Source organism: Asterias amurensis, chromosome 13, assembly GCF_032118995.1.
Source record: "Asterias amurensis chromosome 13, ASM3211899v1".
NCBI lineage: Eukaryota > Metazoa > Echinodermata > Asteroidea > Forcipulatida > Asteriidae > Asterias > Asterias amurensis.
The window spans coordinates 15,723,857-15,751,615 of NC_092660.1; the positions used below are offsets into that span (position 1 = coordinate 15,723,857).

At 37.9% G+C, this 27,759-nt stretch overlaps 1 protein-coding gene across 1 annotated transcript; it reads left to right on the plus strand.

Moving 5' to 3' along the window:
- LOC139946279 (uncharacterized) lies at positions 1-27,759 on the plus strand. Its single transcript, XM_071943902.1, has 36 exons — positions 1-97; positions 1,803-2,057; positions 3,893-4,027; positions 4,519-4,677; positions 5,129-5,260; positions 5,940-6,074; positions 6,125-6,256; positions 6,977-7,114; positions 7,701-7,760; positions 8,237-8,536; positions 9,048-9,356; positions 9,521-9,808; positions 10,239-10,550; positions 10,706-10,996; positions 11,309-11,620; positions 12,045-12,341; positions 12,694-12,826; positions 13,358-13,533; positions 13,987-14,274; positions 15,360-15,598; positions 16,759-16,828; positions 17,777-17,883; positions 18,779-18,995; positions 19,435-19,534; positions 20,435-20,690; positions 20,942-20,984; positions 22,175-22,359; positions 22,745-23,084; positions 23,401-23,511; positions 24,044-24,210; positions 24,788-24,901; positions 25,180-25,250; positions 25,597-25,637; positions 25,739-25,835; positions 26,191-26,296; positions 27,357-27,759. Exons 1-36 carry the CDS (start codon positions 1-3, stop codon positions 27,429-27,431), a joined length of 6,288 nt encoding a protein of 2,095 aa, XP_071800003.1. The 3' UTR covers positions 27,432-27,759.

Sequence of the window (27,759 nt, forward strand, 5' to 3'; positions counted from 1 at the left end):
ATGTTTAAAATTCCAAGTGACAAGAAAGGTAGCGTCGGTGCGTTCAAATGGACGTATGGCGTGAACTCAGTGATTACGATACGGATGAGACCCACAGGTAAGTGATTCAAATAAACCAAACATATCATTATATCTAAAGTTGTGTCTTTGCCAGCAAGACTTTGCCTTCAAAATAATCAACTCTAGCCTTCATCAAGGAATCAAAATAGTAAACGTAAAATACATATCAAATGACAGTTTGTACATTCATCTATCCCAATCTTTAAGTTTTCCTGACATTTTTATGTAATCCATTCAGGGCGCAACAAGTAAAATACCCCCTCAAATTTACCTAGATATATTGACCTTTTGACAGTGAATAATTAAGCTAAACTACATTGAAAACAGCACAATTGTATATCTTTCGGAAGAAAAATTCCCACTATGTCCACTCCCCTCGCCATCTTGACTCGTGCGAAACGCTACGTTGCTATAAACAGACCCTCTCGAACTCCCGTTGTTTCTCGAACAAATCTCGCACTTGCTGCGGTTATATCAGCGCAAAGAAAATCCGGGGTTTCAAATCATTAACGATAGGGCGCTGCCGATGGACTGCCATAATTAGTTCGATCTCTTGAAATAAATGATGTTTCTATAGCAATCGAAATTAATGCACGATTTCAGTGCAAAACGGACCATATTAATCCGTGTTGAGACTAGGTAAATGAGCGTCATCTAACTTTCAAATAATATGACCTTTCACGTGTACAGCCATCTACCTCTGCAATTGAAGAGGTCGGTAGAATCCGATTGATTTTCAATTGGTCACCGGTCAGCGAATCAGAATGAACCTTGTTTACACGCTTTTATCGTGTACCTTTGTTGTATTTGTCAACACTGAAACAAAAAACCTGTATAATTTCGTTCGCTTCTGAATCGAAACAATCCTCATATCTAATTACGGTATTGCAGGCTTTGTACATAATTATTTTCAAAACTTGATGATGTTGGATCCAAAAGTTTTCCAGAGAATTGGAGTGAATGTCGCTAATCATAATATATACGCTTTAATGCAATTGTATGTGCCATTATCAGCTGCACCAACTAAAGGGACGTGTCACTACTGGGTAGAACACCTTCATAATTAAATCCAGATTTCCATTTTCAGCTTTAGTTAAATTTTGTTTAGTCAACATAAAGTGTGAACTTTCCACAACAACAAAAACATATAAAAAGTACAAAATAAATGCTTGAAAATTATTTGTACTTTTCGCGAAAAGTCTTTAAACTTAAAAGTTTGTGCTAAGTTTCTAAGTTTCTAAGATTGTGTTGTCATTGTTTGTTTAGCTTCCAAATTTAACTCCAGTTATGTGTCTTTGATGCCATCCTTTTTTTCTTTGCAAAAGATGTCTCGGCGGCACCCTGTCATCTGTATAATACGTAGCACTCAAGTAAAGTAAACCCTCAAGTAACCCTCAAGTAAAGTAAAACATGTAGCCCTCAAGTACGCAAACTAAACCATCGACCTAAATAAAACCAAACAAAATATGCAATTCTTCGTCTAAAACAAAATGGTTCACTAAAGCAAAAAATAATCATTATACATTAGGTTTAAATTAGTATAAGCCACCAAACAAGTAAGAGTCCAATCAATTATAGACACGATGTTTGTTTCCATTGTAATAACTGGGTATATAGTTATCCTTAAAATGTAATGTTTACTATGCCATTAACAATGTGCCGTTAATGACAATGTGAGCTTAATCATTGCGTCTGTTTTGTTTATTTTTTTGTTTATTTTGTGGTGAATTTGACATCCACAGCATCCCTTGTACCAGCCTTCGTAAGCCGTACTGTAAACATCGGCGATGATGTTGATCTGACCGTTACCAGAAACACAGCGGATGGCGAGATTTCAAACAGCAAATGGAGGAAAGACAACGGTGGAGCGATGAACGGGAACATCCTGGACTTAAGAATAAGCACCGCCAGTCCCAGCGACAGTGGTATTTATGAGTGTCATTATAGACATGAACGTGGCAAAGGAAACCAGGCGCTACTGAGATTGATTGTTAGAGGTAAGCAAAAGGATTCATTTATTTATTTATTTATAATGAAAAAGAATATGTGGCTTCACATCCCTCCCATTCTACATAATCCCAACTGGATACCCGTTTATTTCATAATACAATATGAGATCATCCTTCTGACATTCAAGGCTCTCCATGGACTAGCCCCTACCTACATACAGAGCATGCTTCAGCCCCGTAGTGTCAGGCCGGGTCTGAGGTCATCGGGCAGCATGCTTTATGTTCCTCTGACCTGTCATTTCAACCAATCTGTGGAACTCTCTGCCTCAGTATCTCAAGGATACACATGACATCTCACGATTCCAACAATCTCTTAAGACCCATGTCTTCAGATTAGCCTATAAACATGAGTGAAATTGTATTCTTGTTCTTGACCAGCGCCGTTGAATGTCATACAGGTAAAGTGCCCTTTACAAAATATGTTTTATTATCATATTATTATAACTGTCTAGATATCTAGGAACACTTTTACTTAACTCTGCAATACAATACAGCAGACAAAAACACTGTGCATTAGGCAGGCCATGAACCTAATGGTTAATTAACACACACTAATACACTACACAAACGGGGGATTTAATGCTGCATAAATGGATTCTGGGCATCCCCAACACCTTTGAGGTGGTCTAGAGATACTAAAACAATTCCCTCATACCACGCTTGCCTGCATTAGTATCCATCATGTATTCTAAATAAGGCATAGTCCCCACACTAAAGGCATTGGTCAACGCAAGTCAATGGGGGAAATCTCCATACTACCTTGGACCAGTGCCAGGGTAAACCAGATAAGATAGGTTACTCAAACTCTCCATTATGTTTATCAATCGTAATGGAGGATGTCCGAAAGAAGAGATTTCTACTTTATTCATAAGAGGAGTAATTAACAAAAACTGTTAATTGTGCCATGTAAACCATGGTTAAACTAGAACCAGACTTCAATGGAAATTTTTTAGCAACTACTTATCTCTAAAACATCAGTCACACAAATAAATAGGCCTAACATCAGAGACACAATAAACAGGCATATGCTCTATCTAACTGCATCCTAAGCCCAATGCGATCACCAGGCCTTGGTCAACATACCTTTAGCTTGAACTGCGACGGACGGAATCTTTCATAAAGTAAATGCGAATGTTTTTATAACTGGTAATTCGAGTGAACGTTTAGTCAGCCGTCACCCAAACAAACCCAAGCTCAAAACACCAAATGACGATCAGGGACGACACACCTGATTTTTTAAAGACATGTCGTACATTTCTACTAAAAGGTTCAAGCCAAACTGATTGTTTTACGTTTGTTTTATTATTTTTAATAGATAGTGGCATTGAATTTGTCGTTTGTGATTTAATTTGCTAGTAAGCCTATATTTAGTTGCTGCTTACTTTTGTTCGCACTCACTGATTGGTTTACAGACAATTATATGGGCGCACGACATTGCAAATCCACACAGGTCGACTGCGAATACATTTCCGCCTAGTGGAAACACGTTGGCGTAAGAATAGTTGTGGTCCCCCTCTGTTTTCGTTTAGAATGGCAACTAATGCCGATCGCCTTAACTTCACTGTAGTTATAAGTTATAACTTGAGACCGGCGACAAACTGTAGCAGAATATTCCCGGCGGTCTAAGAAGCTCAGGCAAATCATCGATTGCTGACTACTCCTGTGTCATCGTAAAGGTGATCGACAAGCTTGCGGCTTAAATATGCGGAACTGGAGAGTTAAATATTCATCACAAAATAAAGAACAAGTATGTTTGTATGCTGGTTTGTATGCTAACGTATGCAATGTTTTTTGTTTTTTGTTTTTTTGTTTTTTGAAAACAGGATGCCCACAACATAAATATGGCCTAACGGCTTGTAGCAGCGCGTGTCCGAGATGTCTAAATGGGGGTGTTTGTGATGACGTTAATGGTGACTGCATTTGTCCACCTGGGTTTGGTGGTAGACTCTGTGGAGAAGGTGAGCAGAAAAAAAAGATGAACATTTTGTAGCAGTTTACTTAAAAAAAAACTAAAAAACTAATACACCCTAGTGAAACAAAGTTCTGAAAGAAAATTCTTGCAACTTAAAAGGCTGAGCCATATCTATACTATGTTGGCATTTAGGCCTAGGTATCCTATATATTAACCTTGGTAAATATACCGTTCATATGTTTCAGACCAAAGAAGTCATATTATGGTATTATGCTAATCAACCTGGCTGGACAACACCAAACTGCCTGCTAAAGTTGTGAATTTTGGAAGAGTTGTTGGAGCCACGTGCCACCAATCTGGTTGTTTATTACCACCCCAAAAAGACCGCGTGATTACACTGTTCTTGGAAGTATCATCCATATCATTATACCACAGTAATTAATTAGGTGTTCATCACGTTGCGTTCAACCGATCACCGTGTTTTTGTAATAAGCAAAAACTGTATGTCTAGTTGTTGTTGATATCATGATGCATTAGTAAAAGGACCGAACCGCTTTGGCCAAAAAGGGAGCCTTCGCTGTGACTCTGTTGGGTTGCCTCACGATGGTTCTACCTGCAAAGGAATGCTGTTCTGTTTACCGGATCCATACGGATGCAGCTGTGCCGCTGGGTACCAGGGACTTGAGTGCAAGACAGGTACATTTTTAACCCAAACAATCGGAAAGCATCATAAAAAATGTGCCGTTGATAAAATGACATATTCATAAGCTTAACGCAAACAATATTTGAAACTGCTTAGAACAAAATATAGCTTCCCAAGAAAACAGAAATGCACCTATCCTTTCCCCCACTGTCTAGTACGACTATGTTCAGATCAAGATAGTTGCGTGTATAGGACTTTTAAGGCGGCTTTAGGAGGATATCACTATACTGAGGTGGCACTGAATAAAAACATCGACTACATAATCGCTAGATCAAACCACGCGGACTTAACTACCATGGGTTTAGAATCCCTCCAGAATTTTCTTTTTTCATTCGGTGCGTATTTTCTGGGCAAAAAGCTTCAATGTCCAGGCGTCGATAAACAGACAGTCAGCATTCGGTTGTTTTTTAGCACTTTTCTTTGGTTCTTTATTAACTGGTTCAGATTGTGATGATGGAACATACGGTGCCAACTGTGCCCAGATATGTCACTGTGCCGACGGGGTGTCATGTAATGGAACAACGGGTCGGTGTGACGGAGACTGTGCAGCGGGATACAAAGGAGATAACTGTCAAGGTACGGATTGCAGCTGGAAATTTGTAATTTAAAGTCACCTGGAAATATATATTTTTTTTCTTTCAAACATAAGAGTATATGCTTACGAACAATAAAACAATTGTTTTAGTAATTGTTTGTCACGATTTATATGTTTAAAAAATATATAAAGTTGTTTGGGGGGCTGACTCCGCCTACCCCTTTTGTGACGTCAATCGAGGCAGACTTTGCCTGCAATGCGTATAGTAAACACACGTGCAAAGTACATGTACGTCCAAGTCGTGAGTTGGTACGTTTCAAAAAGTGTTTTTACGCATTTAGCAGCAATACACCTGGTCGGCATTGCCGGAAAAAAATCAAAACAATATTTTTTTGAAACGTACAAACTCACGACTTGGTCCGTACATGTACTTTGCAATTGTGTTTACTCTACGCATTACAGGCAAAGTTTGCCTCGTTGACGTCACGAACAGCGCCCTCTCGGGTCGGGGTCTACTCTTAAATTTGTAAATAACATAAGAACTGATTTTTTAAAACCTTAGTTAACTGTTTATTCACATTCCACTTATCAAAACACATATATTAGTGACATTGCTTTATTTTGAAAAAATACCACTTCCAGGTGACTTTAAGAATCAACCAATTTGATATTCAATGTCTACATTAATAATCATCATGTCTCTCTACCTTTTAGTTTCAGTACAATGTACCTCAGGCGAATTCGGTGAGAACTGTGCTCACACTTGCCACTGTGCAGACGCGGTGTCATGTGATGGAACAACGGGTCAATGTGATGGAGACTGTGCAGCGGGATACAAAGGAGATAACTGTCAAGGTAAGAGGACATGCCTTCAGTTAACATTTGAAATGTTCGGGATTTCAAAATATGCTGTAATGGCAAATTCGGTGCTGACTGTGCCCAGACTTGCCACTGTGCCGACAGTGTGTCATGTGATGGAACAACAGGTCAATGTAGTGGAAGCTGTGTCGCAGGATACACTGGGAACATTTGTCAAGGTATTGAATACAATACTAAGTAAGCTTAAAATGCTTCATGAACCGACTTGGTCGGCATTCTGCTCCCGATCCCATACACGTTTGGCAATGGTTTGATAGATACCAAACTGTTTTCCTTAGGTTCAATTAACTCGGATCCAAACAACTAAAAATGACAATGTTTACTTCTTGCGTTACCATGGCTACCATTTGTTACCTTTTTGGATTTAAAAAGAAAATTGATTAACTATATGTATACATCGTATATACTTAACACTTAACACTGATAATTCATTTACAATATTTTGTTTGTTAAACGTTAGCCTAAAAGGAACAGTTGAAAACGTTCTACTGAATTTCAGCGCATCTTCTGTGTTAAAGGCGCTATTAAAATGCATGTATGTACTTTAAACAAGAACACTTTGGGGGTACATAATATTTAATTTGTTTTGCGGTCAGGTACGAGTACAACAGTCAGGTTATTTTCACAGTGCTTGTTAAGAATTCAAAATGTAAGCTTGTGGCTGTATTGAACTTAATATTATGATTAGTTTTTATCTCTAGAGGACAGAAAGTATTTTATTTATGAAGAATGAACACCAACACATCTGCGGGGGTCTAAAGCCTCCCCAAAACATGTTAAAAACTACAATTATTGCAACATGAACTGGTGTCCTTGACAGCAGAGGAAAACAATTAAAACAGTGGCAGTTTACTTGATTAGTTTACTTTGTGTTTCAGAGTCATGTGTAGATGGGACGTTCGGTATGAATTGTACACAGACTTGTCACTGCGCTACCGAGGCGATGTGTGATCAAATCACAGGTCGATGCGAAAGAGGGCGATGTGAGCAGGGATACACCGGGGATAACTGTCAAGGTAATATACAAGTTTACAATATTTTTCAACCACAAACTTGGCTTCTACTAACTATTAATGTTGAGTTGGACATTGCCTTTATAGTTTTTTTGTTTTTAAAAGGAACTTGGAGTAACTCAAGTGGTTTACTGGACCAAATAATTATAGGTGTCAACTAAAGGATTGTGACGGTGCTTTTCCATTTGAGGTTAAATGCTAAGGTTTTCTTAAACGGTCAATTACGTTATACATTTACATAAACATGTGTTGTGTGCAACTATACACCAACATAATGGAAATTTTAACTGAAAAGACGATGGCATTTTTTAGATATTGACGAAATTATGGACCAAGTGTAATAAGAAAACACAATCACAGAAGTGCTACTGACATAAACGCTTCTCAGATTCAAATTGCAGGGAATAGCAACTGATCTTTTTACATAACATACATTACTTTGATGTGAAACGTTCTCAAAATTGTTTATGTTATCCAAAGTTGATAAGTTGGTGTATGAAGCTTACCGAAAGTTGTGTATTGCCAGAGTGATAACCAATCGTATGCATTCCCTTTATAAGTCGTTATAATGGTGTTTTGTATTCAACAGAGCAATGTCTTCCCTATGGAGATAATAAGCTATCGTGTAGTACGACTTGTACAATATTAGGTAAGTTGCACTCATCTGCTAAACCCATATATGTAGGCTTGTTCCCAACTCGATCTTTCCTATCTGTGATTCTTTTATGATGAAATTTAGATACTCATTGTTAATCTTTAAATCCAAAAATGGTCTGATAAATTTTCTTCCCAATGTGTCTTCACTATTTTAAACTCTTTTTTTTGGTCACATATTTGCTTATGTTTTTTGTTTGTTAGAGCGAAATATTATGATTTACTGTACATAATCTGTTTATATACTGCATTGCCTTTTGCATTATTCTTAATGTAGCTCCTGAGTCCTGTCTCTCTGCATGGATGTATATTAAAGTGAGGCGTGGTCTCCAAGGCCAATGAAATCATGGCATTTAAGGGATTAGTTCATACACTGGCTCATTTTCGCTTATTAAGCAGTGACTGTGTGAAGTGAATTGTATACGCTCTTTACGATCTTATATACACTCGGAATGTTCCAATTGATTTCAGATCCCAACATGATACCCCAACGTCTCAGTGTGTCTTCTTATTCTGCTGATGATTCATTCACTCACACATTATCATGGGAACCGGTAATTTGCCCAGAAGTACGCTTTAGTATAGTGAACTACGTGTACATGTATGAGGTACTTGGTGGTCATGAGAGCGATGTGGAACCAGTTGAAGTCGAGGGTACGTCTGTCAACCTTCACTTGGCACATTGCACTATATATCAAATCAAAGTTGCTGCACAAACGAGTAAAGGCATCGGGAATTACGGCATAGTATCTTACACGACTAAAACAACGGGTAAATAATCTCTTAAATAAGTCAGTTCGGTATATGTTATAATTATTGTGTGTTTAGTTGTGAGTTTAAGTTTGCATTTAACCATAGTTTCATATTTATCCTCGCTGACACAATGGCGTGTATTTAGCCCTCAAGGCTCTGAAAGTTGTTCATGGACAAGTACGTAGTACTATAGTAGGCCTACTGAGCTACCTTGTGATCTATAAGCCTGATTATGATACGGTACACGGCAAAACACGAAACGAGACGCTTGATGTGCAAATAATTATTGTTTGTGTAAGTTCCGGCACAATTTTCAAAAAAATACAAAGTGAAATATAAGTGAGCAGCATTTAACTTAATATTACTACAATTTGCAACTTCCAATTAAGCGCAAATGTGGCTATAGTTTCATACATCTTCTACTCAGGTCAGTAATAATGTTTCAAAACAAAGAAGATTAACGTCGTAGCATATAATTGTCATGGGTGTTATTATAGCCTTCTTTTCTTGTACTTGTTTGTTCTTGAAGTTCCCAATCATGTAGCAAGTGTAACCGTGTCTCCAACAAGCCATAATCAACTTACAGTATCATGGGATACTCCTCTTACCGACAATCAGAGTCATTGTCCTGCCACTGACTACCTGGTGACCTATGACCTTATGAACCTTGAGCAGTGTGAGGGGGTTAGTAGAGGTGTTGAAACATTGACCACAACCAAAACCACAATCACCATTACAAGACTTGAAGCGTTCTCAACATACAGGGTGACTGTTACATCAATAAACCAAGCTGGGAGTAGTACCCCCGTCTCCAGAACTATGACAACGACACAATCAAGTAAGTAAGAGTTGATATTACTTTGGAAAGTTGTGTTTTCCTTTCTTTCCGTTCTGCAGAGTTTATTTAATCTATAAGGACTGTACCATTTTTCTAGAAAACTCCACTTGTACATTTTTGTTTGTTCTTATTATAATTAATTGTTTATGTGGTTTTCATATTAGTACCAGAAGCACCAACTGTAACTGTCGTCTCAGCATCTTCAGATCACATTGAGTTCGCATGGGAGCTTCCATGTGGAAGAACGGGTGGCAACATAACAGCGTACCGATACAAGTATAAAAAGGCAACAGACAATGAGTTCATGCAGGCTATCACAACAACGGATAAACGTATAAGGATAGCTTCATTGACGCCATGCACTTCATATGTATTTCAAGTGAGAGCTTTGAACAGCATTGCAAGAAAAGGAACATGGTCCAATGAGACCAGGCAAAATACAACACAAAGTGGTAATACATGGTATATACAACGTCAACAGCATAACAATAATTAACGGAGCATTATTGCAATGCAAAACTATTTATTTTATTACCAATAATGACGTTATTATAAACAACCGTGTTTATTGTGCGAGCTCTTTACATTCAATGATTGAGGGTCTGATCAAAAAAGTGATGTCATCATTACCGCAAAGGGATGCTAGCATTTTTAAAAGTTATACCTTCTCATTTCCCTCATTCACACAATGCCACCAACAAAATTTGTTCGAAAAATTATTTAGTGGAATTCAAGTCGTAGAAAATTAACGTTTGTTGCTTAATGAGTAAAATAGGCATACAGGTGTTAACCAATATAAATCTTTTTAATAGATTGTTAAAGTCTTTCTGTATCTTTGGTACTTTTGGTGATTAATTGTGTGTTGCATTGCATTTTATACAGAACCTTTAGGTATCAAGAATTTAAACGTTAAACCAGACAGCCAAGGTAGACTGACTGCGTCTTGGGAAGACAAAGGAGTTGGTAATACAAAAAATCCGTGCCTCGCTTCTAGTTATTATGTGACCTATGAAATCATCAATCTGGATCAATGTGGGGAGGGTGATCAATCCGGTGGCTCATTGAACACTACAGATACATCAACCACTGTCGAGGGTCTTCATCCATACTCTACATACAGAATCAATGTAACATCGAGAAATGAAGCAGGCGATGGACCCACAAAATCCAAATCAGCGATTACAACAGAAAGAAGTAAGTAAACTACCTACTTGTTGTTGGCCATGTTTAGTGTATCTATTCCGTCAGCTCGTCGTAAGAGAGACGCAATGACAACATTGTTGTTGAAAGATCTGCACATTTTCTGACTCCTCTTTATTATAAATGTGTTAATTGTCTCTTTCGACCAGGTCTCGGGATTGTGCCTACATTCAATAGCAGTAGAGTGACATATAATACCATCAGCATCACCTGGAACCCCATCCCATGCGGTAGCAGAGGAGTTCGCATCGATGGTTACAATGTAAACTTGTATCGACAAGGAGAAAGCCGAGTATTGGAGAATCGGAATAATGTGCAAAACACGTACACTGTACAGTTTGACGACTTATTCCCCTGTACATCATACAGAATCATTGTGTCTGCTTTAAATACAGGCAAAACGACGTCATCTAACCGGCAGGAAAAAACAAAGCCAGTCGGTACGTATGGGACGGATACAAAAATGATCAATACATTTTATTTAAATAAAGACGTAGTCAGCGGATGTTATTTCCGTGTATTGCATCTATGCAAATAATGTTTTCCCCCTGCTAGGACCATTAAAGATGAATGAAATTTAATTAAATTGAATTTGTAATTTGTTTTAACAAAACCAGGCCCGTGATTTATTAGTTATTAATATTCAATAAAACTTGTTGTGTGGTGTTTTTGATAACTTGACGTGTAAATATATTGATTCCCCCTTTAACCGTTAATCGCAATCCACTCTTTTGTGCATGATCATTCCGTAGCTCCAGAAGCTGTTACTGGCTTGAACATCAGTCGAATACAACATGATCAACTGGAAGTGGCATGGGAAGCCCCTGATACCAACCGTGACAATCCTTGCCTCGCCACCGACTACCTGGTGACCTATGAACTCACCAATCTGGAGCAATGTCGGGAAGTCGACCAGGCCGACATTTCCTCACTGACCACTCCCGAAACTTCAATCATTATAGTAGGATTAAAAGCATACTCTAAATATAGAGTCAATGTTATATCGAGAAATGAAGCTGGAAACGGTGCACTGACAACTACATCAAAAATCACAAGTGAAAGGAGTAAGTATAAATTGTCAGAGTGGATACATTTTGTAATGCATGTGTTACAATTGTTTGATTTACTTGCAACATAAAAATGTAACTATTAATCTTTTACATATAGTGGAATAAGTTCACTGCATACTCTTTAATTATTTTAGAGCATTGCAATGTACATTAAATGTTGGTGATTCCAGCCACACCATCCAGACCATGCAGAATATAGTGTATCATCGTCATAATGTGACAGGCGCTTGATTTCAATGCAATTCTTGTGAGTTGGTTGAGCCTCATCCGACCTTTGTGAATTGATAACATTTTAATTTGAGGTCGCTCATTATTTAAGATTGGTTTGTTTTTCTGTACAAAGAAAAATCACAAAGAAATGAACGAAATAATAACAATAATGAACCATAAACGACTGTATTTTTATGTTTTACATTAGGCCCCCAAGCTGCGCCTACATGTAATAGAAGTGAAGTGACTGCCAGTAGCATCAGCATCACCTGGAACCCCATCCCATGTGGTAGCAGAGGAGGCAGCATTACTGGTTACAGAGCTGAGTTGTATCTAACTGGATACGTAACTGGACACGCCTCACATCAACAGAGTGTGGATGTAAGAGGAACGTCTGTACGGTTTGTCAACTTGTCTCCATGTACATCCTATACCATTATAGTAACTACCCGCGGATCAAGCGAAGGCACGTCGTTTGAGCGGGAAGAGACCACAGATATTGTCGGTATGTACATAATATAAACATAGAATTGTTTACCGAAATGAGTCTGAAACAAAGGGGAGTAGAAACATGTGAGAAAAGTATTTAAAAACGCATTCCAAACACAGCTTCACAAAAAGGCATTTGGGAGAATGCCCGAGAATTGTTGGCTGCATTCGAGACAGAGTCAAACAAATATTCACCACTTACAAATTAGGTTGCATGTTATTGTTCTTATAAAAGAAACGAATAAGAACATCATATCTGTCTTTATAAACTTTATTTCGCTGCTTCATTTTGCTCTCAGGGATGCAATATTGGACAAACAAACTTAAAGAAACGAATAAGAACATCATATCTGTCTTTAATAAACTAGCTCCAGGACGAGTGATCATGCTACGGGCAAACCCAACCTCAGACGCAACCCAGATACATGTTACTTGGCAGAACCCCAACAGCAACAACTGTCCGGTCTCTAAATACACAGTGGAATATCAACTCACGAACAGGTACGTGTTTTATAATCACCAAAAAGCAGGCAAATTCAATGCTAAAGTATTTCGTATAATATAAACTGTTAAGTATAACTATGCAATTGTTTGTTTCATCTCAGATATTGATCTTACCCACCGATAGTCATACATTAGAAAATATCTTCTACAGAAATATAAAACCTTCAAAAATACTATAACTTGAATGAAAGTACATTTTTTAAATAACATGTGATATGAGTTATTCAGAAATGCAATGTTATATCATATTGAAGCAATGGTCAGCCGACCATTGTTTGAATGTGTAAGTTAGTATAATAATAGTAATGTCCGTCCAATAGATTAAACTCGTCACTGTTCTTTTATCTCGGTAATCGCAGACGCAAAAACTATAAAACAGGTGGAACGATATTTCGGAGTATAATGCTAGCCACTCAGATTAATGTTTTTTTCGCACAAAATAACCAATGGTGTGATATCCTTTAAAACATTTTACCTTTAGTTGTTGTACGAGGAATACATCCTTAAAAATAATTGTCTTCTTTAAAGGGACCAGTGTGACAGTGAAGTTTCCCAAAATCGTGAGCAGTGGCTTGATGGCTCCCAGTCACCAACAAACATAACTGGATTATACCCTCACTCTACATACATCGTGTACGTCACGCCTTCTAACAACGCAGGGACAGGAGAGGAAGCAGAAGTGACAGTCATCAGCAACAATACTGGTAGGTATATTAAAACTGGTTTGCACGCCGTGATTAAATGCAATGGAGCCGTAACCAAGAAAAAAAAACTCGCTTTTATTGAAGAATTGCAGTTGTTATTAAAAAAAAAAATAGCAAAAGGGATGCAAATTTATGCATAGGGCACCTGACCCTGGAGTTGGCGCATTATAAATATTTTGTTTTTATTATTATTATCTTCATTGATCAAGGGAGGAAATTGGTAACTGTGCAGTGTGTAAATAAATTAATAAATACGGTTATGAAAGAATGTTTCAAGGGATAACAAATGAATTGAACATTTTAAATTATACTTGAATGTATGGTTGGTAAACTGGAATGTCGTTCTGACTGAAGGACAAAAACATTGATGCACTGCTGTATGTATACAATCACGACACTTAGTAATCAGACCATCGTTTGTTTGTTTGTGTAAAAAATTGTTCCCAATTTTAGCACCTTCCGGTCCTCCAAGAGATGTGGAGTATATTGATGTTACCAACCAGACCATGGCTTTCTCATGGAAACAACCAGCGTGTGGTCAGCGCAATGGCATCATAACCCAGTATCATTACAGACTCATTGATAGTGAAGAGGAAGTACTCGATGAGGATACAACCTCTAGAACAGGGGTAGAGTTCACTGGCCTCGTTCCCTTCACGTCATACACACTGTCAGTATCTGCCGAGAATCAGTTTGGTTCAGGACCCAATGCCTCGAATACAGCTCAAACAGAAGAAGGAAGTAAGTAATGCTATGTCTCCAGACGATGACTAGAGCAAGCTATTCAAAACGTTGAGACCAATTCAAGAATTGACTCCGAGTTAGTACAGTTGGTAACGATCATATAAGCTAAAGTAGTAGTCCCATCCAATTTCTATACCTTCCGCCCGGGTAGTATTAACAAAAAAGACAGTTCTCTAAGAACAAACTCTAGGGCCTACTTGGCAAGTAGATAGATACACCCATGGTGTTAGCGCAAACCAAATATTATTATATATTGATACCTCACCGAACAATGCCTCAAATCATATAATGCACTGTCGATTAGTTAAGTTTCTACAAGCCTATGTACTACAAGGCGAAGATTGTTTTTATTGTTTTCAGTCATCAACATGTCATGTACTACTTTTTACACAGCTTACTATATTTGTCTCTTAAAGGCAGTGGACACTATTGGCAATTACTCCAAATAATGTAAGTATTAGCGTTAAACCTTTCTTGATGACGAGTAATGGGGAGAGGTTGATGGTATAACACATTGTGAGAAATGGCTCCCTCTGAAGTGCCATAGGTTTCGAGAAAGAAGTAACTTTCCACGAATTTAATTTCGAGACCTCAAGTTTAGAACTTGAGGTCTCGAAATCAACTATCTATAAACGCACACAACTTCGTGTGACAACGGTATTTTTTCTTTCATTATTATCTCGCAAGTTCGATGACCGATTGAGCTTAAATTTTCACAGCTTTGTTAGTTTATGCATATGTTGAGATACCCCAACTGTGAAGGCTAGTCTTTGACAATTACCAATAGTGTACCTGCCTTTAAGTCTAGATGTAACCAAAATAGCATCTCTTCCGACTGTCCCATCCCAAACATTCAGTTTGTTCCCAGAATGGGAACATAGTGGTTTCCCCAAAAAATACCTGACCCCAAGAAACACACAAACACAAATTAATTAATTACCCAACGATGATGGCTTTGTCTTAATAGTTGAACCATCCTGGTGTACTTCATGTTTGCCTGAATATTTCTCTCACATATTATTATAGTGTGTGTTGCATATTAGTATAGAAGTACTGGAAGTATTGTTAACATATTATTTCAGTTCCTCCGCCCCCAAGCCAAGTCACTTTTCCAGTTACGAGAAGCGACTGGATCACCGTAGCGTGGAACGCTCCTAGTCCTTCCCATGGCATCATCATCAGCTACGATATCCGCTTTTGGAAGACAAGGTCAGGGAACCAGACGTTGGGAGATACAGTGAGAATAACGAAGCAGCTTTCTAGTCAGTACCAGTCGAAAAAGATCTCTAATTTGGAAGAGAGTTTAAGTTACTCAGTCCAGGTAATACTGTGTCCAATTATTAACAGCGCCGACCGGCATCACACTGTTAATATTACACGATTCTGTTGTATCATAGTATACAAATATTGTCTGCTTCGAGTGCTATGGTTAAAACTATGACTCCCGAGAAGATCCCCGGAGCGTTCTATTTTCCCGAGGCGAAGCCGAGGGAAAATAGAACGCTCCGGGGATCACCGAGGGAGTCATAGTTTTAACCATTGCACGAGTGAAAGCCGCCAATATTTGTTTTATAACATCCCAACACTTCTAAATACTGTACTATTAAGTTATAGACCTGAATGTTACAATCCACGGAAGACGCGAATACAGATTGCGAAAACTTTTACTGTGCTCATGTGTAGTGTCATGTAATCCGAAATGGTTACAGACAATTAATTTATCATCCTCGTACACGCAACGGACGTCTGGGTACTGCACGTCGTGTGATAGTCTTCGGACTAGCGCACGGCAAACCGATGCACTATCACACGGCCGTCGTCTAGTAAAACTAAGACATATCATGTGACGCGCTCTAAACCAATGAAAAGACCGAATATTGGTAAGGGTGTTATAATACGTTAAAGTTGCTGATGTCGTTATTGTTTTTTGTTTTTTTTGCCCCTTCAAAAGCGCACGGGTTAATTCTGCGGGGCGCCAGGAGTGTTCCTCCACTTTCACGAGTTAACGAAAACATGGGTACTCAACTTATCGTTATCATTAGCCTCAATATCACGATTTATTAACCCATATAAGTCTGCACACAGTCCCAATTTGAGTTAATCATCTTGGTAAGGTAAATTGTCCGGACAGTAGGCATCTAAGTGTCAGTAAGTCGACTTTAAAGGATAAGTTCTCATTGCATGTCGACATCTCAGTATATTTTAGGCAATTTGCACAGATAGATCATATCTTAAGCTGGATAAAAGGTATGGCACACACACTTTTGTTTTTAAACAATGGTTCCCTTATTGAACAAGCAAGATATCTCTGCAACATTTATTACGAAATTTAGCCTGAAACATGAAAATGGAAACGGAAAATGGAAAATGTTCAATCGAACGAATGCTTCGCACTGTCATGTCTAAAATACATTTAGTGGAATCCCCTGTCATATTATTGCATTGCATTGACATTTTCACGTTTTGATAATTTTCTTTTAGGTGCGAGCGGAGACAAGTATTGGACACGGTCCATGGAGTGACACCTCAACAGTCACTACTAAACCCGGAGGTAACACTCCTTAAAGCATACGAAATGAAACCATGCTAAGTATAGGTCTCTATAAAAAAATTATTGTTCAATTATTTTTCACAAATTCACAAGTTTACCAAACCGACCATAGCCACACAGCAACTTAAAACCCTAATAAATTTGAGACTGTTGATCAAAAAAAGTACAAGCAAAATAACCCAGCACAATACCGTTAGTGGGGCTAAAACAAAGTGGATCTACTGACGTAAACGTATCATGCATATTGTTCAAATGGAAATGTATGAAATTACGGGCTCGATGGTGTTTCAATGGCTCATGTGGTCCCTACTCTTCCGGGTTATGTTCACCAACAACGAACGTATCGCACAGTGACTTCACCACCAAGTGTTAAAGACAGTGGACACTATTGGTAATTGTCAAAGACTAGTCTTCACAGTTGGTGTATCTCAACATATGCATAAAATAACACACCTGTGAAAATTTGAGCTCAATCGGTCGTCGAAGTTGTGAGATAATAATGAAAGAAAAAACACCCTCCGTCACATGAATTTGTGTGCTTTCTGATGCTTGATTTCGAGACCCCAAGTTCTAAACTTGAGGTCTCGAAATCAAATTCGTGGAAAATTACTGATTTCTCGAAAACTATGACACTTCAGAGGGAGAAGTTTCTTACAATGTTTTATACTATCAACCTCTCCCCATAACTCGTAATCAAGAAAGGTTTTATGATGATAATTATTTTTAAGAAATTACCAATAGTGTCCACTGCCTTTAAGAACAGAAACGGTTTGGAACATCTACATTATTATGGAACATACTTTATTGACATATCCAGAGCCGGTTTGTAACTTCCTTGTTTATACGGTTATATCCAATCATTATACGATGCTGACGTGTACAAACATTTGGAAATGAGGAACAAAAATGTTAAACAATTATCATCTCGACATACGTTTTCTCACACAGAGCCAAGTCAACCGCGATCTCTGATCGCTACAGAGATTACCCAGACGAGCATCACACTCAGCTGGGAAAAGCCACAATATCCGAATGGGAAGATCGTACATTACATTGTATGTATACCCTCTACAGTATTTTACTGTTTTATCACCCCCTCATAAACACTGTCAAAATAATACAAATTCTCACCGAAGCAGAGGGGGTTGGCGACCAAAGTGTACAATTTAAACGGGATATTTATCTCGACGCAGTGCTTCATCTCGAAATTAAGTTTTATAAATGCACGCCTTAAAGTCAGTGGACACTGTTGGTAATTACTCAAAATAATTATTCGCATAAAAACTTTCTTGGTGACAAGTAATGGGGAGAGGTTCGTGGTATAAAACATTGTGAGAAACTGCTCCCTCTTAAGTGCCATAATTTTCCACGAACTTGATTTCAAAAACTCAAGTTTAGAACTTGAGGTCTCGAAATCAATTATCTAAACGCACACAACTTCGTGTGACAAGGGTGTTTTCTTCTTTCATTTTTATCTCGCAACTTTGATGACCAATTGAGCTCAAATTTTCACAGGTTTGTTATTTTATGCATATGTTGAGATACACCAACTGTGAAGGCTAGTCTTTGACAATTACCAATAGTGTCCACTGCCTTTAAAAGAAAACATTATGAGTAACCCCCCTATAGATATGATTGCTGCTTTCGAGCCTGCATTATCATTGGTTTGTACCTAATTCAACATCGTTGCTGCTTACCTTTGTATTTGATGGAAACCAGATTTCAAAGTCAACACCCTGTTTTACACTTATTAAATGAAATGTCAATTAGATTTTGTGGATAGTTATGATTTTATTTCAAACAATCATTTTGAAAACGTAAGAGCGTTTTCCAAACAGGGCAGTAAATTATCAAGAAAGTCCCGATCTTAACTTTCGTTTGTTTGTACCACAGACATAAAGAACCTGTCTGTGGTTTGTACTCACACAGTCAATACTCATTAAACCACAGGTTGAGCACCGTGTACTGGCCCGCCCATACGACCGAAGCTTCAACTTTTACACTCACTCGGAATTTTGGAGCTCAAAAGTATTGGCTACGTCTTTAATTGAAGTCATCAGCGATTTGGAACCTTCTACGCAATATGAGGTTCGGGTTCAGGCAGTAAATAATGCCAATATGAGTGGAAATATTTCACAAGTAGAAGTCTTCACTGAGTTACCAATGGGTAAATATTATGTTAGATATTGCCCGGTTTAATGTTTGTTTTGTGTGTGTGTTTTGTGTTGCTGTTGCTGTAGTTACTGTTGATATTGTTGTCTTTGTTGTTGTTGCTCTTGCTCTTGATGCTGTTCTTCGTATTACCATTGGGTAAATATTAGGCTATGGTAGATATTGCTGTTTAATGTTTTTTGCGTGTGTGTGTTTTGTGTTGCTGTTGCTGTTGTTACTGTTATTGATGATGTTGCTGTTGTTTTGTTTTTTGTTTTTTTGATGTTGGTGTTCTTCTTATTGTTGTTGCTCTTGCTATTATTGTTGTTGTTCTTTTTTTTAAGGGTGGGGGGGGGGTTGGAAGGGTGGGTTTGGAAGGGAGATAACGTCAGGCATACATAAGTCTTCGAGCTGAACGCGATTGTTTTGAATTTCTGCTACTTTCTCGATCCTAGATCTTACTCCACCTGATAAGCCGGCTCTCATAGGGGCGGAGTCTAGTGTCACACATCTGACCATCCGACTAGCCAGTACCAATGCCTCTAAATATACCAGGTAAATTGTTTATAAATGGTTTTGTCATGAGAGGGGTAAGTTTAGGTATCCTCATCATTGAGTGCTGCGTATTGCCGGGAACTCTACACATTGCTTTAAAATTGCAGGGAATGTGTACTTTTCCATGCAGTGACTAGCTGTTATTTAATTTTGTTGATGTTGTTTCGTACACAGAGGCCGGCTCGTATGCTATGATAACCTAATCTGGACCATAACACACGCACTTTAGTGGCTGTCACTCAATCTTGTCCCCGTAATTTTCGTTCAAAACTCGTATTCCAATATTGGCAACGGTGAAATACACACGATATTTTTAAAAAGACACTGGACACCATTGGTATTTGTCTAAGACCAGTCTTCTTACTTGGTGTATCTCAACAGCATAAAATAACAAACCTGTGAAAGTTTGAGCTCAATCGGTCGTCGAAGTTGTGAGATAATAATGAGAGAAAAAACACCCTTGTCACACGGAGTTGTGTGCTTTCAATTGCTTTATTTCGAGACCTCGAATTCTAAACATGAGGTCTTTAAATCAAAGTAATTAGTGGAAAATTACTTCTTTCTCGAAAACTTCGTCACTTCAGAGGGAGCCGTTTCTCACAATGTATTATACTACCAACAGCTCTCCCTTACTCGTTACCAAGTGAGGTTTTATGCTGATAATTATTTTGAGTAATTACCAATAGTGTCCACTCCTTTAATGATATTCGTTCAAAATAATGAGTTTGAATTACCTGAAGATGTAAACAGCACAAACAAATCGTTTTAGATGGCAAAACGAACCATCTAAAACATGATGGGCACAATCGTAGACCCATATGCCTGATCTCGAACCCCCAGGGTGATCATTGTTTCAAACTATTCTACAGCTCAGATGTTTTGTTTTTTTCGAATTTGAAGTTCTTACCAGATTGGTGTGAAAAAAATTGCTGGTGATTCGACCTTGACTGGCAAAATATCCAAAAGATCTGCGCCTGAATTTCGGCACTATGACAAGGATCCCTCTGCTTACATTGCTGCTGAATTACCTGGAAGACTCCCAGGAAAGTTTGTCGTCGGTGACAACAAAACCTACGGCAGATACTGGAACCCACCACTGCAAGAGGGCGCTGTGTACGAGATATACGTAGGTGCTGTCAGCAGAATAAATGAAACGGTATGCCGAAGCAAGTTATTATACTATCGAAAACACAAGATAGAGCAATGAGTGTAGCTTAAAAAAACAACAAAGAAAAACCAAATAAGACCGTTTAAGTGACGCTATTACATGTATGTTAACTTGTATACTTTGTTTTCAACCAAACCAATTATTGACAAATCGTGTTCAGAGTTTGTTTTTATATTAATAATGTTAACTGTTTATTCTGTTAAATTAACTGTTTATTTATTTTATTTATTCTGCCACAGAAAGCGAGCGTGGTTTGGAATGACGAACCATTGACAGTGGAAGGTGAGTTTTACTTTTGTTTTAATTTAAAACAGTAAACGATTGATTCTTGGTCAAGACGGTTGCTGCAAACATTAATTTCCCCTTTCTCGCCAATAACGCACCATCTTCCCTTAAATAAGATCGTGCGTTACATGCAATCATCTTTATGTTTTAAGAATACAATATTATGAAATTACTGGTGACTGTACCTGGGTTAAATAATCAAATTTCGTGAGGGTTATTCTTAAGATAGTGTTCACTCCGAAAGTGGAATCAACAAGTAAAATGTAAATCTTAAAAAAACGTATGGTAATCGGAAACTGTTAGCACGCAGGAAAATCCATTATGGCGGCAAGAGGTAGACCCGACCAAAAATGTTTCCATACTTTATTACACATTAATAGGCCCACCCCTAAAATTCATTCATTGTTTTCGTATGATATTTCAAGGCCACAATTAAAACACAACAGAGGGGTGGGCACCATCATGCACAACAAGGAGTAAACAAAAAAGGGTCCTCAACAACAAAGATGTAGTATAATCCAATCGAAAGTGCATTAAGCATGTGACCAGAAGAGGGACCTATTTAGGCCCCTCTTCTGGTCACTCATAGGCCCGAGGGGGAATATACATACACTAGTAACCAAATTATGCCAGGCAATATGTGTTTTATAACACAGCTCGGTCTTAAAATGTCAAATAAGAACAGAAATCTGGAAAAGAAAGGAAGTTTTGTAGTTGCTGTTTAAAACCGGCTGGCTTCCGCGTGTCAGGCGCGCAAGATTAGCACGCGGAACGCAATTCATAGCTGTTATTAACATCGCGCGCGCGTAATATATTTCCAAGCGCGCGCGCGTACACACAACCCACTTGCAACAGACTCATCTCACAGTTTTTTTGTTTTTTTTTATATCTAAAACCTCGAATTTGCAACTTTCAAAGTGTCTGTATTTGTATTTGTTAACGTTTTTTAACAAAAGGGCATTTATGAATGGGAATAAAAGAGTAGTGACTCGTTCTTAAACGTCCGTTTAAAACCTTGCAGGGTAGTTGCCGTGTGATAAAAGCCCTTGCCTTCGGCTCGGGCCTTTATCACACGGCAATTCGACCCTGCCGGCTTTAAACGGCCGTGTAAGAACTCGTCGCTACCCTTAAATTCCCTTATTAAATAACTTTTAAGTTTATAAATGCATCTTCTCTTTCTTCTGTAGTGAACGCAGTAACTCAGATACCGCCTATCACTAGACTGAGCAGTCTTCTGATTATCGTTGTCTGTGTGGCCATTGCTGCTGCTGTTGTGATTGTAGTTGGTGTAATATTTTACACCCGAAGACGTCGTAAACGAAGAGGACGAAATCCTCTGCAGCATCCAGTGGTTAATGCTGGCCAGGAGCTTGTGAGTTATCATTTTTATTTGCAATTACATACATCTTCAATATTTGTATGTATCTCTCTATTTTGCGTAAACTAATAACCCCAAAGACGGTGTTCTAAAGAAAAAACGTATTTGAAGGTATGTCTTGTGCAAACTCGCCAGAACATTTTATCAAAACCATGTGCCGGTGACGACCACTTAATGGTTTGCTGACATTAGAGCTCACATTTACTGATTTTTTCCCCAAACAAACTCAATTTCACCATTAGTCCGACTTCTCAACTCAATAAACAGCTAGGTACTTTTGTTCACACGATCTCTAGCTCGACATATTGCCCTTTGATAACCAACCAATTAAATTATCTATAACAAGCTACTATACTGTATATTTTGTAATGCAAAATAGGTTTCTTACGAGAATGCCGAACCAATAGAGGAGAAACCCACCAGCGCACCAACCCAAAGGGGTGTGTCTTTAGTCCAAGAGTCGGTTTATGAACCAGTGGGCCCCGGTTCATCTGCACATGGAGGTGCACTCCCAGCAATACCACCATCACCAGAACCAGAATCACAACCTACATACGAAGATGTTGGTTTGCCTACATGGGCTACTCCATGGAGTGTCTTGAGGGAAGACATGATAGTAGGAAATAAAGTACTTGGGAACGGGCACTTTGGTGAAGTACATTATGGCGGAGTAATGTTTAAAGGAGATCTGTACAAGGCTGCGATTAAAAAGCTCAAAGGTATGTCTCAGTTCAATTTTCATGGTAACACTCTATAACAGAGATGAGCAGATTCAAAATAAAGCCAGCTAAAATGATGATGATAAACAAATTGTATATCTGCAAGTATTCCCTTTTAATTCTAGTGACAATGTTTATAGCAACTATACACTTATCAATCTCTTCAGTGAATAGGTGTCTTTGCGTACCCAAAGGTTTTCAAGCCGGTGACTGTTTGAAGTAACAATACACATTTATAGTTTAGCTAAAACATTTTCGTTCGCGAGATTTCATCACTAATGCTTCTTTCTTTGACATGGAATTGAACTTGTTTCAGAAAATGCACTTTCAGCTGACAGAGAAAAATTCTTAGACGAACTCAAAACTATGACTATTCACGGCAGTCATCCCAACCTTGTCAAGATTCTAGGCGCTTGTCAACATGAAGGTAAGTGATTCATCTTCATTTTTTCATTTTTTGTTGAAAGACACTGGACACTATTGGTAATTGTCAAAGAACAGTTTTCTCACTTGGTGTCTCTCAAAATATGCATAAATTAACAAACCTGTGAAAATTTGAGCTCAATTGGTCATCGAAGTTGCAAAATAATAATGAAAGAAAAAACACACTTGTCACACAAAGTTGTGTGCTTTCAGATGCTTGAGTTCGAGACCTCAAATTCTAAATCTGAGGTCTCAAAATCAATACGAGAAAAAATTCCTTCTTTCTCGAAAACTACGTCACTACGTTTCTCACAATGTTTTATACTATCAACAGCTCTCCATTACTCGTTACCAAGTCAGGTTTTATGCTAATAATTACCAATAGTGTCCACTGCCTTTGAGATACAAAACACAAAAAAAAACGAGGAACGCTCTTCACATTAATAACAAGAATACTTCAAAAACTACATTGCAATAAGCGTTTGGCCAAATACAACCTGTGGAATTTGAATTTTTATTCTCAATATTTGTTTAAGGTATATTGTACGTAGCTATGGAGTACTTATCCAACGGTGACCTCCGTTGCTACCTGAGGAAGGCTCGATCCATGGAGAATGATGGTCAAGCATCGCTGTCTCCTCAGAAGCTGCTCCAGTTTGCTCTGGATGTGGCTAAAGGAATGCAACACCTGGCTGCGAATGGGGCAAGTATACAATTTTCATTGTCGGCCAAAAGGATGTTAAGTCTGTTAAGATCCATAAACAGCCAATCGAAGCAAAAACAACGGTAAAGACGGGAAAAACAACACAAAACAAGCCGTGATGTTTCTTCTGCACCATAATCAAGCTAATCCGTCATTGACAAACTACTGCTAAGTAATAATCTCAGTTTGGAGCTTTAGGTTCAAGTGTTTTCAATGAATATTTTGTAAGGAATACGTCTTTTACAAAACTTTAAACATACACATAATGTATCCTGATTAAACTGGAAAATACTTTAAACCTCAAACATATTACTCGCTAAAGCTCAATCTTTTCTGATTTTTAAGGACTTTAAAATACTCAGCTGAGTTTAATTGATGTTATTGGTACAATGCCTCATATTATGTAATACCATTATTTGTATCTGTGGTGTTGCAAGTCTGGTTTATAATTCGCTATATAAATGTAGGCCTATAAACATTTATTTCATTATGTTGTCCCTTCCTTGAAACTGCAACCGTAGATAAACGCTTTTTTTCATCTTGAGATTAATTAAGCATATTATCCTCCATTTTACAGGTGATACATCGCGATTTGGCTGCAAGGAATATTCTCCTCGATGATAATCTCAATGCCAAGGTTTCTGACTTTGGTTTGTCACGTGGAGAAGACGTTTACGTACAGACTTCCAAGGTACTATATAAGCTTCACATTCACATATAAAAACTGCACTAAGGACATACAAAGGTGGCAGTCGAACCAACCAAAATTTACCACCTGACATGTGTTCCCTTTCAAATGCAAAACACTCACAGACGTGCTCAACTCACAGACGTGCTCTGAAAAACTTCCCAACAAACTGTCTCTGAAGGAATTTATTGGTTTCAGTGAGAAAATTATTCATAAAGTAATTAATGATTTATCTCCAAATGAGGTTTTTGTCATCTCTTGGTAAATTGTACTTTTTGCAGACTCGTGTCCCTACTCGCTGGTTGTCTCTGGAATCACTGACTCACCAGACGTACACCTCGATGAGTGATGTGTAAGAACTTTTTTCTTAAACAAATCATGAACACATTCTTAATGTTTTTATGTAAACCATTCGTAGTATGTCAATGTGCTTGTTTCATTGTGTTCGATAGTGTTTATTTATTTGAGGTCTTTCTCATATTATTCCTCTGGGGTAGCTTTACTCTCTCCGCAGACTCGAAGAGTGGGGTGTGTAAGCAAACTTTGTGAAAACAAAGTACAAACACGTAGTAGTGTGAACCGATCGGTTAACAATATCTATCAATGTTTGTACCTGATTGATTTTTAAGTGGACATTTTTTACTGAACCAAGTGACTAAATATACTTACATTGATGCAATCTATGTTTTTCGCATTAGGTGGTCCTTCGGAATCCTGCTGTGGGAGATAGCCACACTCGGTAAGATAGTTGTTTCATACCACTTTTAGTAATAGCCAACAATATCGAACTAAATATTCCAAATACACGTTTACAACATTGTGACCATTGTGTGTATACAGGTGGGACACCGTACCCTGGTATAAAGACCCAGTCCCTGAAATATAGATTGCAGAATGGATACCGTATGCCTAAACCAGGCAATTCTGATGCCAAAATGTAAGAGAATTTTATTATTTTTGTTTATAAAAAGAAGACCCGAAAGAGGGATAGTAAAATCATACATGTAACATAGGACATCATCGGATGATACCAAGTGTAATGGAAGTCTTTATCAATATTGAAAGTTTGTTTTAAGGACTTAGACACATTGTAGTATGAAGACCCTAAAGGGACACCAATTAAATGGTAAAACAAAATGTCAAATTCATCTCGTTACCTCGAGTACTATGAAATTATTTCCCAAACAGTTGTATGTTGATCATTTTCGGTATTTTGATTTGAACATGAACCACATTTCACATTATGGCCAAGCAAATTATATGCTTGTCGGTTAACTTGATTAATTCAACAGTTACAATTTGATGTTGAAGTGCTGGCAGGATAATCCAGATGATCGACCATCCTTCAAGAAACTTGTTTCTGTCCTTAAACAAATGGCAGACAGCAACGCGGATCAGGTAAGACTAAAGTTGAAGAACTGAATATTGTTTATTAAGTTGAATTAGTTGCTCTACTCATCGGGTATAAAAAATACAAAAACAGATCAAATTTTAATTGAGCAGCAACGGATAATACAATATATAAAAAATTAAAACAATTAAGTAAACAAATTCCCCCCCCCCCCAAAAAAAAAAAAAAGAAAAAAAAAAAAAAACATTACAAAATTAAAGAGATAGTGGACCACTCCCTCTAAACTAAATAGAGGTCAAAGTGCACGAGAGATACCAGATAAACTAAAACAAATTAAAGACAGTTGTTTTGTAAGTACATTTTGGGTAAATTCCAGATAATATTCACACTAGAAACGGTTCTGAAGTCGCCCTTATGCTGCTATTCGAAACGTAGGGGGCAAACATACACAATGGAACTGTGTAAATAATGCTAAAATTACCTGAATAAATCAACCTTCATCATGACGATGTGTGAAAATAGATTTAGTTACTAATAGTTTTGCAGTTTGTCCTGATATACAAACTGAAAATGACTTCTACTATTATAAACCACATAAAGAACTTCAGTTGCTCAAGGTATGTGATTTATGCAGACAAAAATATTTCAAAAGAAGGATGTCGGTAACAACAAGCATGGAACAAGAAATTAAGATTCATTGATAAGTTGGGGAGGTTGTGCTTTCTGATCTACTAGCCAGGCTTCTGAAGAAGGATACCTAAGCCTACACCCCTATGGACAACCCTGATTCAGCCCTTTGAATGGGTGGCAACGGCCCCTGGAAAACAGTCGATTGTACCTCATTCAACTATAGCCTTCAGGCCTTGTGTGTCGGGCGACTTGCATGTAAAAGAAAACAAAAATCTCGATTTCTGAAAAAAATTAAATATATAGTTTCGGATTTTAAACAACGACCCTGTATATAGGTGATACAACACATAGTTAAGCTAATTCGAAAATACTTCAATACTGCGTCAAAGCCTGTCGTTACACAATTGTTGTCAAATGATTTGTTTCGTATAGTTTATCATAGAGATGAACTGTAAAGCTTTGTTTATTTATTTACAGATCTACATTCGTCTATTACCGAGTTCGAACAAGTATTTGTACGAGAATATACACCCGGAGTTCGACGACAACTAACTTGATTTTTGACAGTTTTATGGGCACCGTGGGACAACTCAAATCGATAGTTTTCCCCAAAACGCCCAATACACCCGACTAGGATGGATATCGTTACAGCAATTTTGCTTCTGCTAAAACATTGTAACGCTTTAAACTCGCTAGTTGTAAACACGTATAGTTTGCTAAAAGGCTGAATCAGAATGCGATTTGTTAGCACATTTTATGTTTAACTCTCCAAAACGCCATTGTAACTTAGATAATTATTGAAAAAGCAATAATACCATGCTTTATTTGTTGATGTTATTTTCTAGAAATGTTACCATTTTCATGGTTGTTTGTTATGCAC

Bases quoted from the DNA above. Each gene is read 5' to 3' on its own strand.
- LOC139946279 (XM_071943902.1), top strand. From the start codon at position 1: ATGTTTAAAATTCCAAGTGACAAGAAAGGTAGCGTCGGTGCGTTCAAA. The intron at 6,075-6,124 runs GTAAGAGGACAT...GGGATTTCAAAA, and splicing joins CAAAGGAGATAACTGTCAAG to TATGCTGTAATGGCAAATTC. The intron at 7,761-8,236 runs GTAAGTTGCACT...AATTGATTTCAG, and splicing joins TACGACTTGTACAATATTAG to ATCCCAACATGATACCCCAA.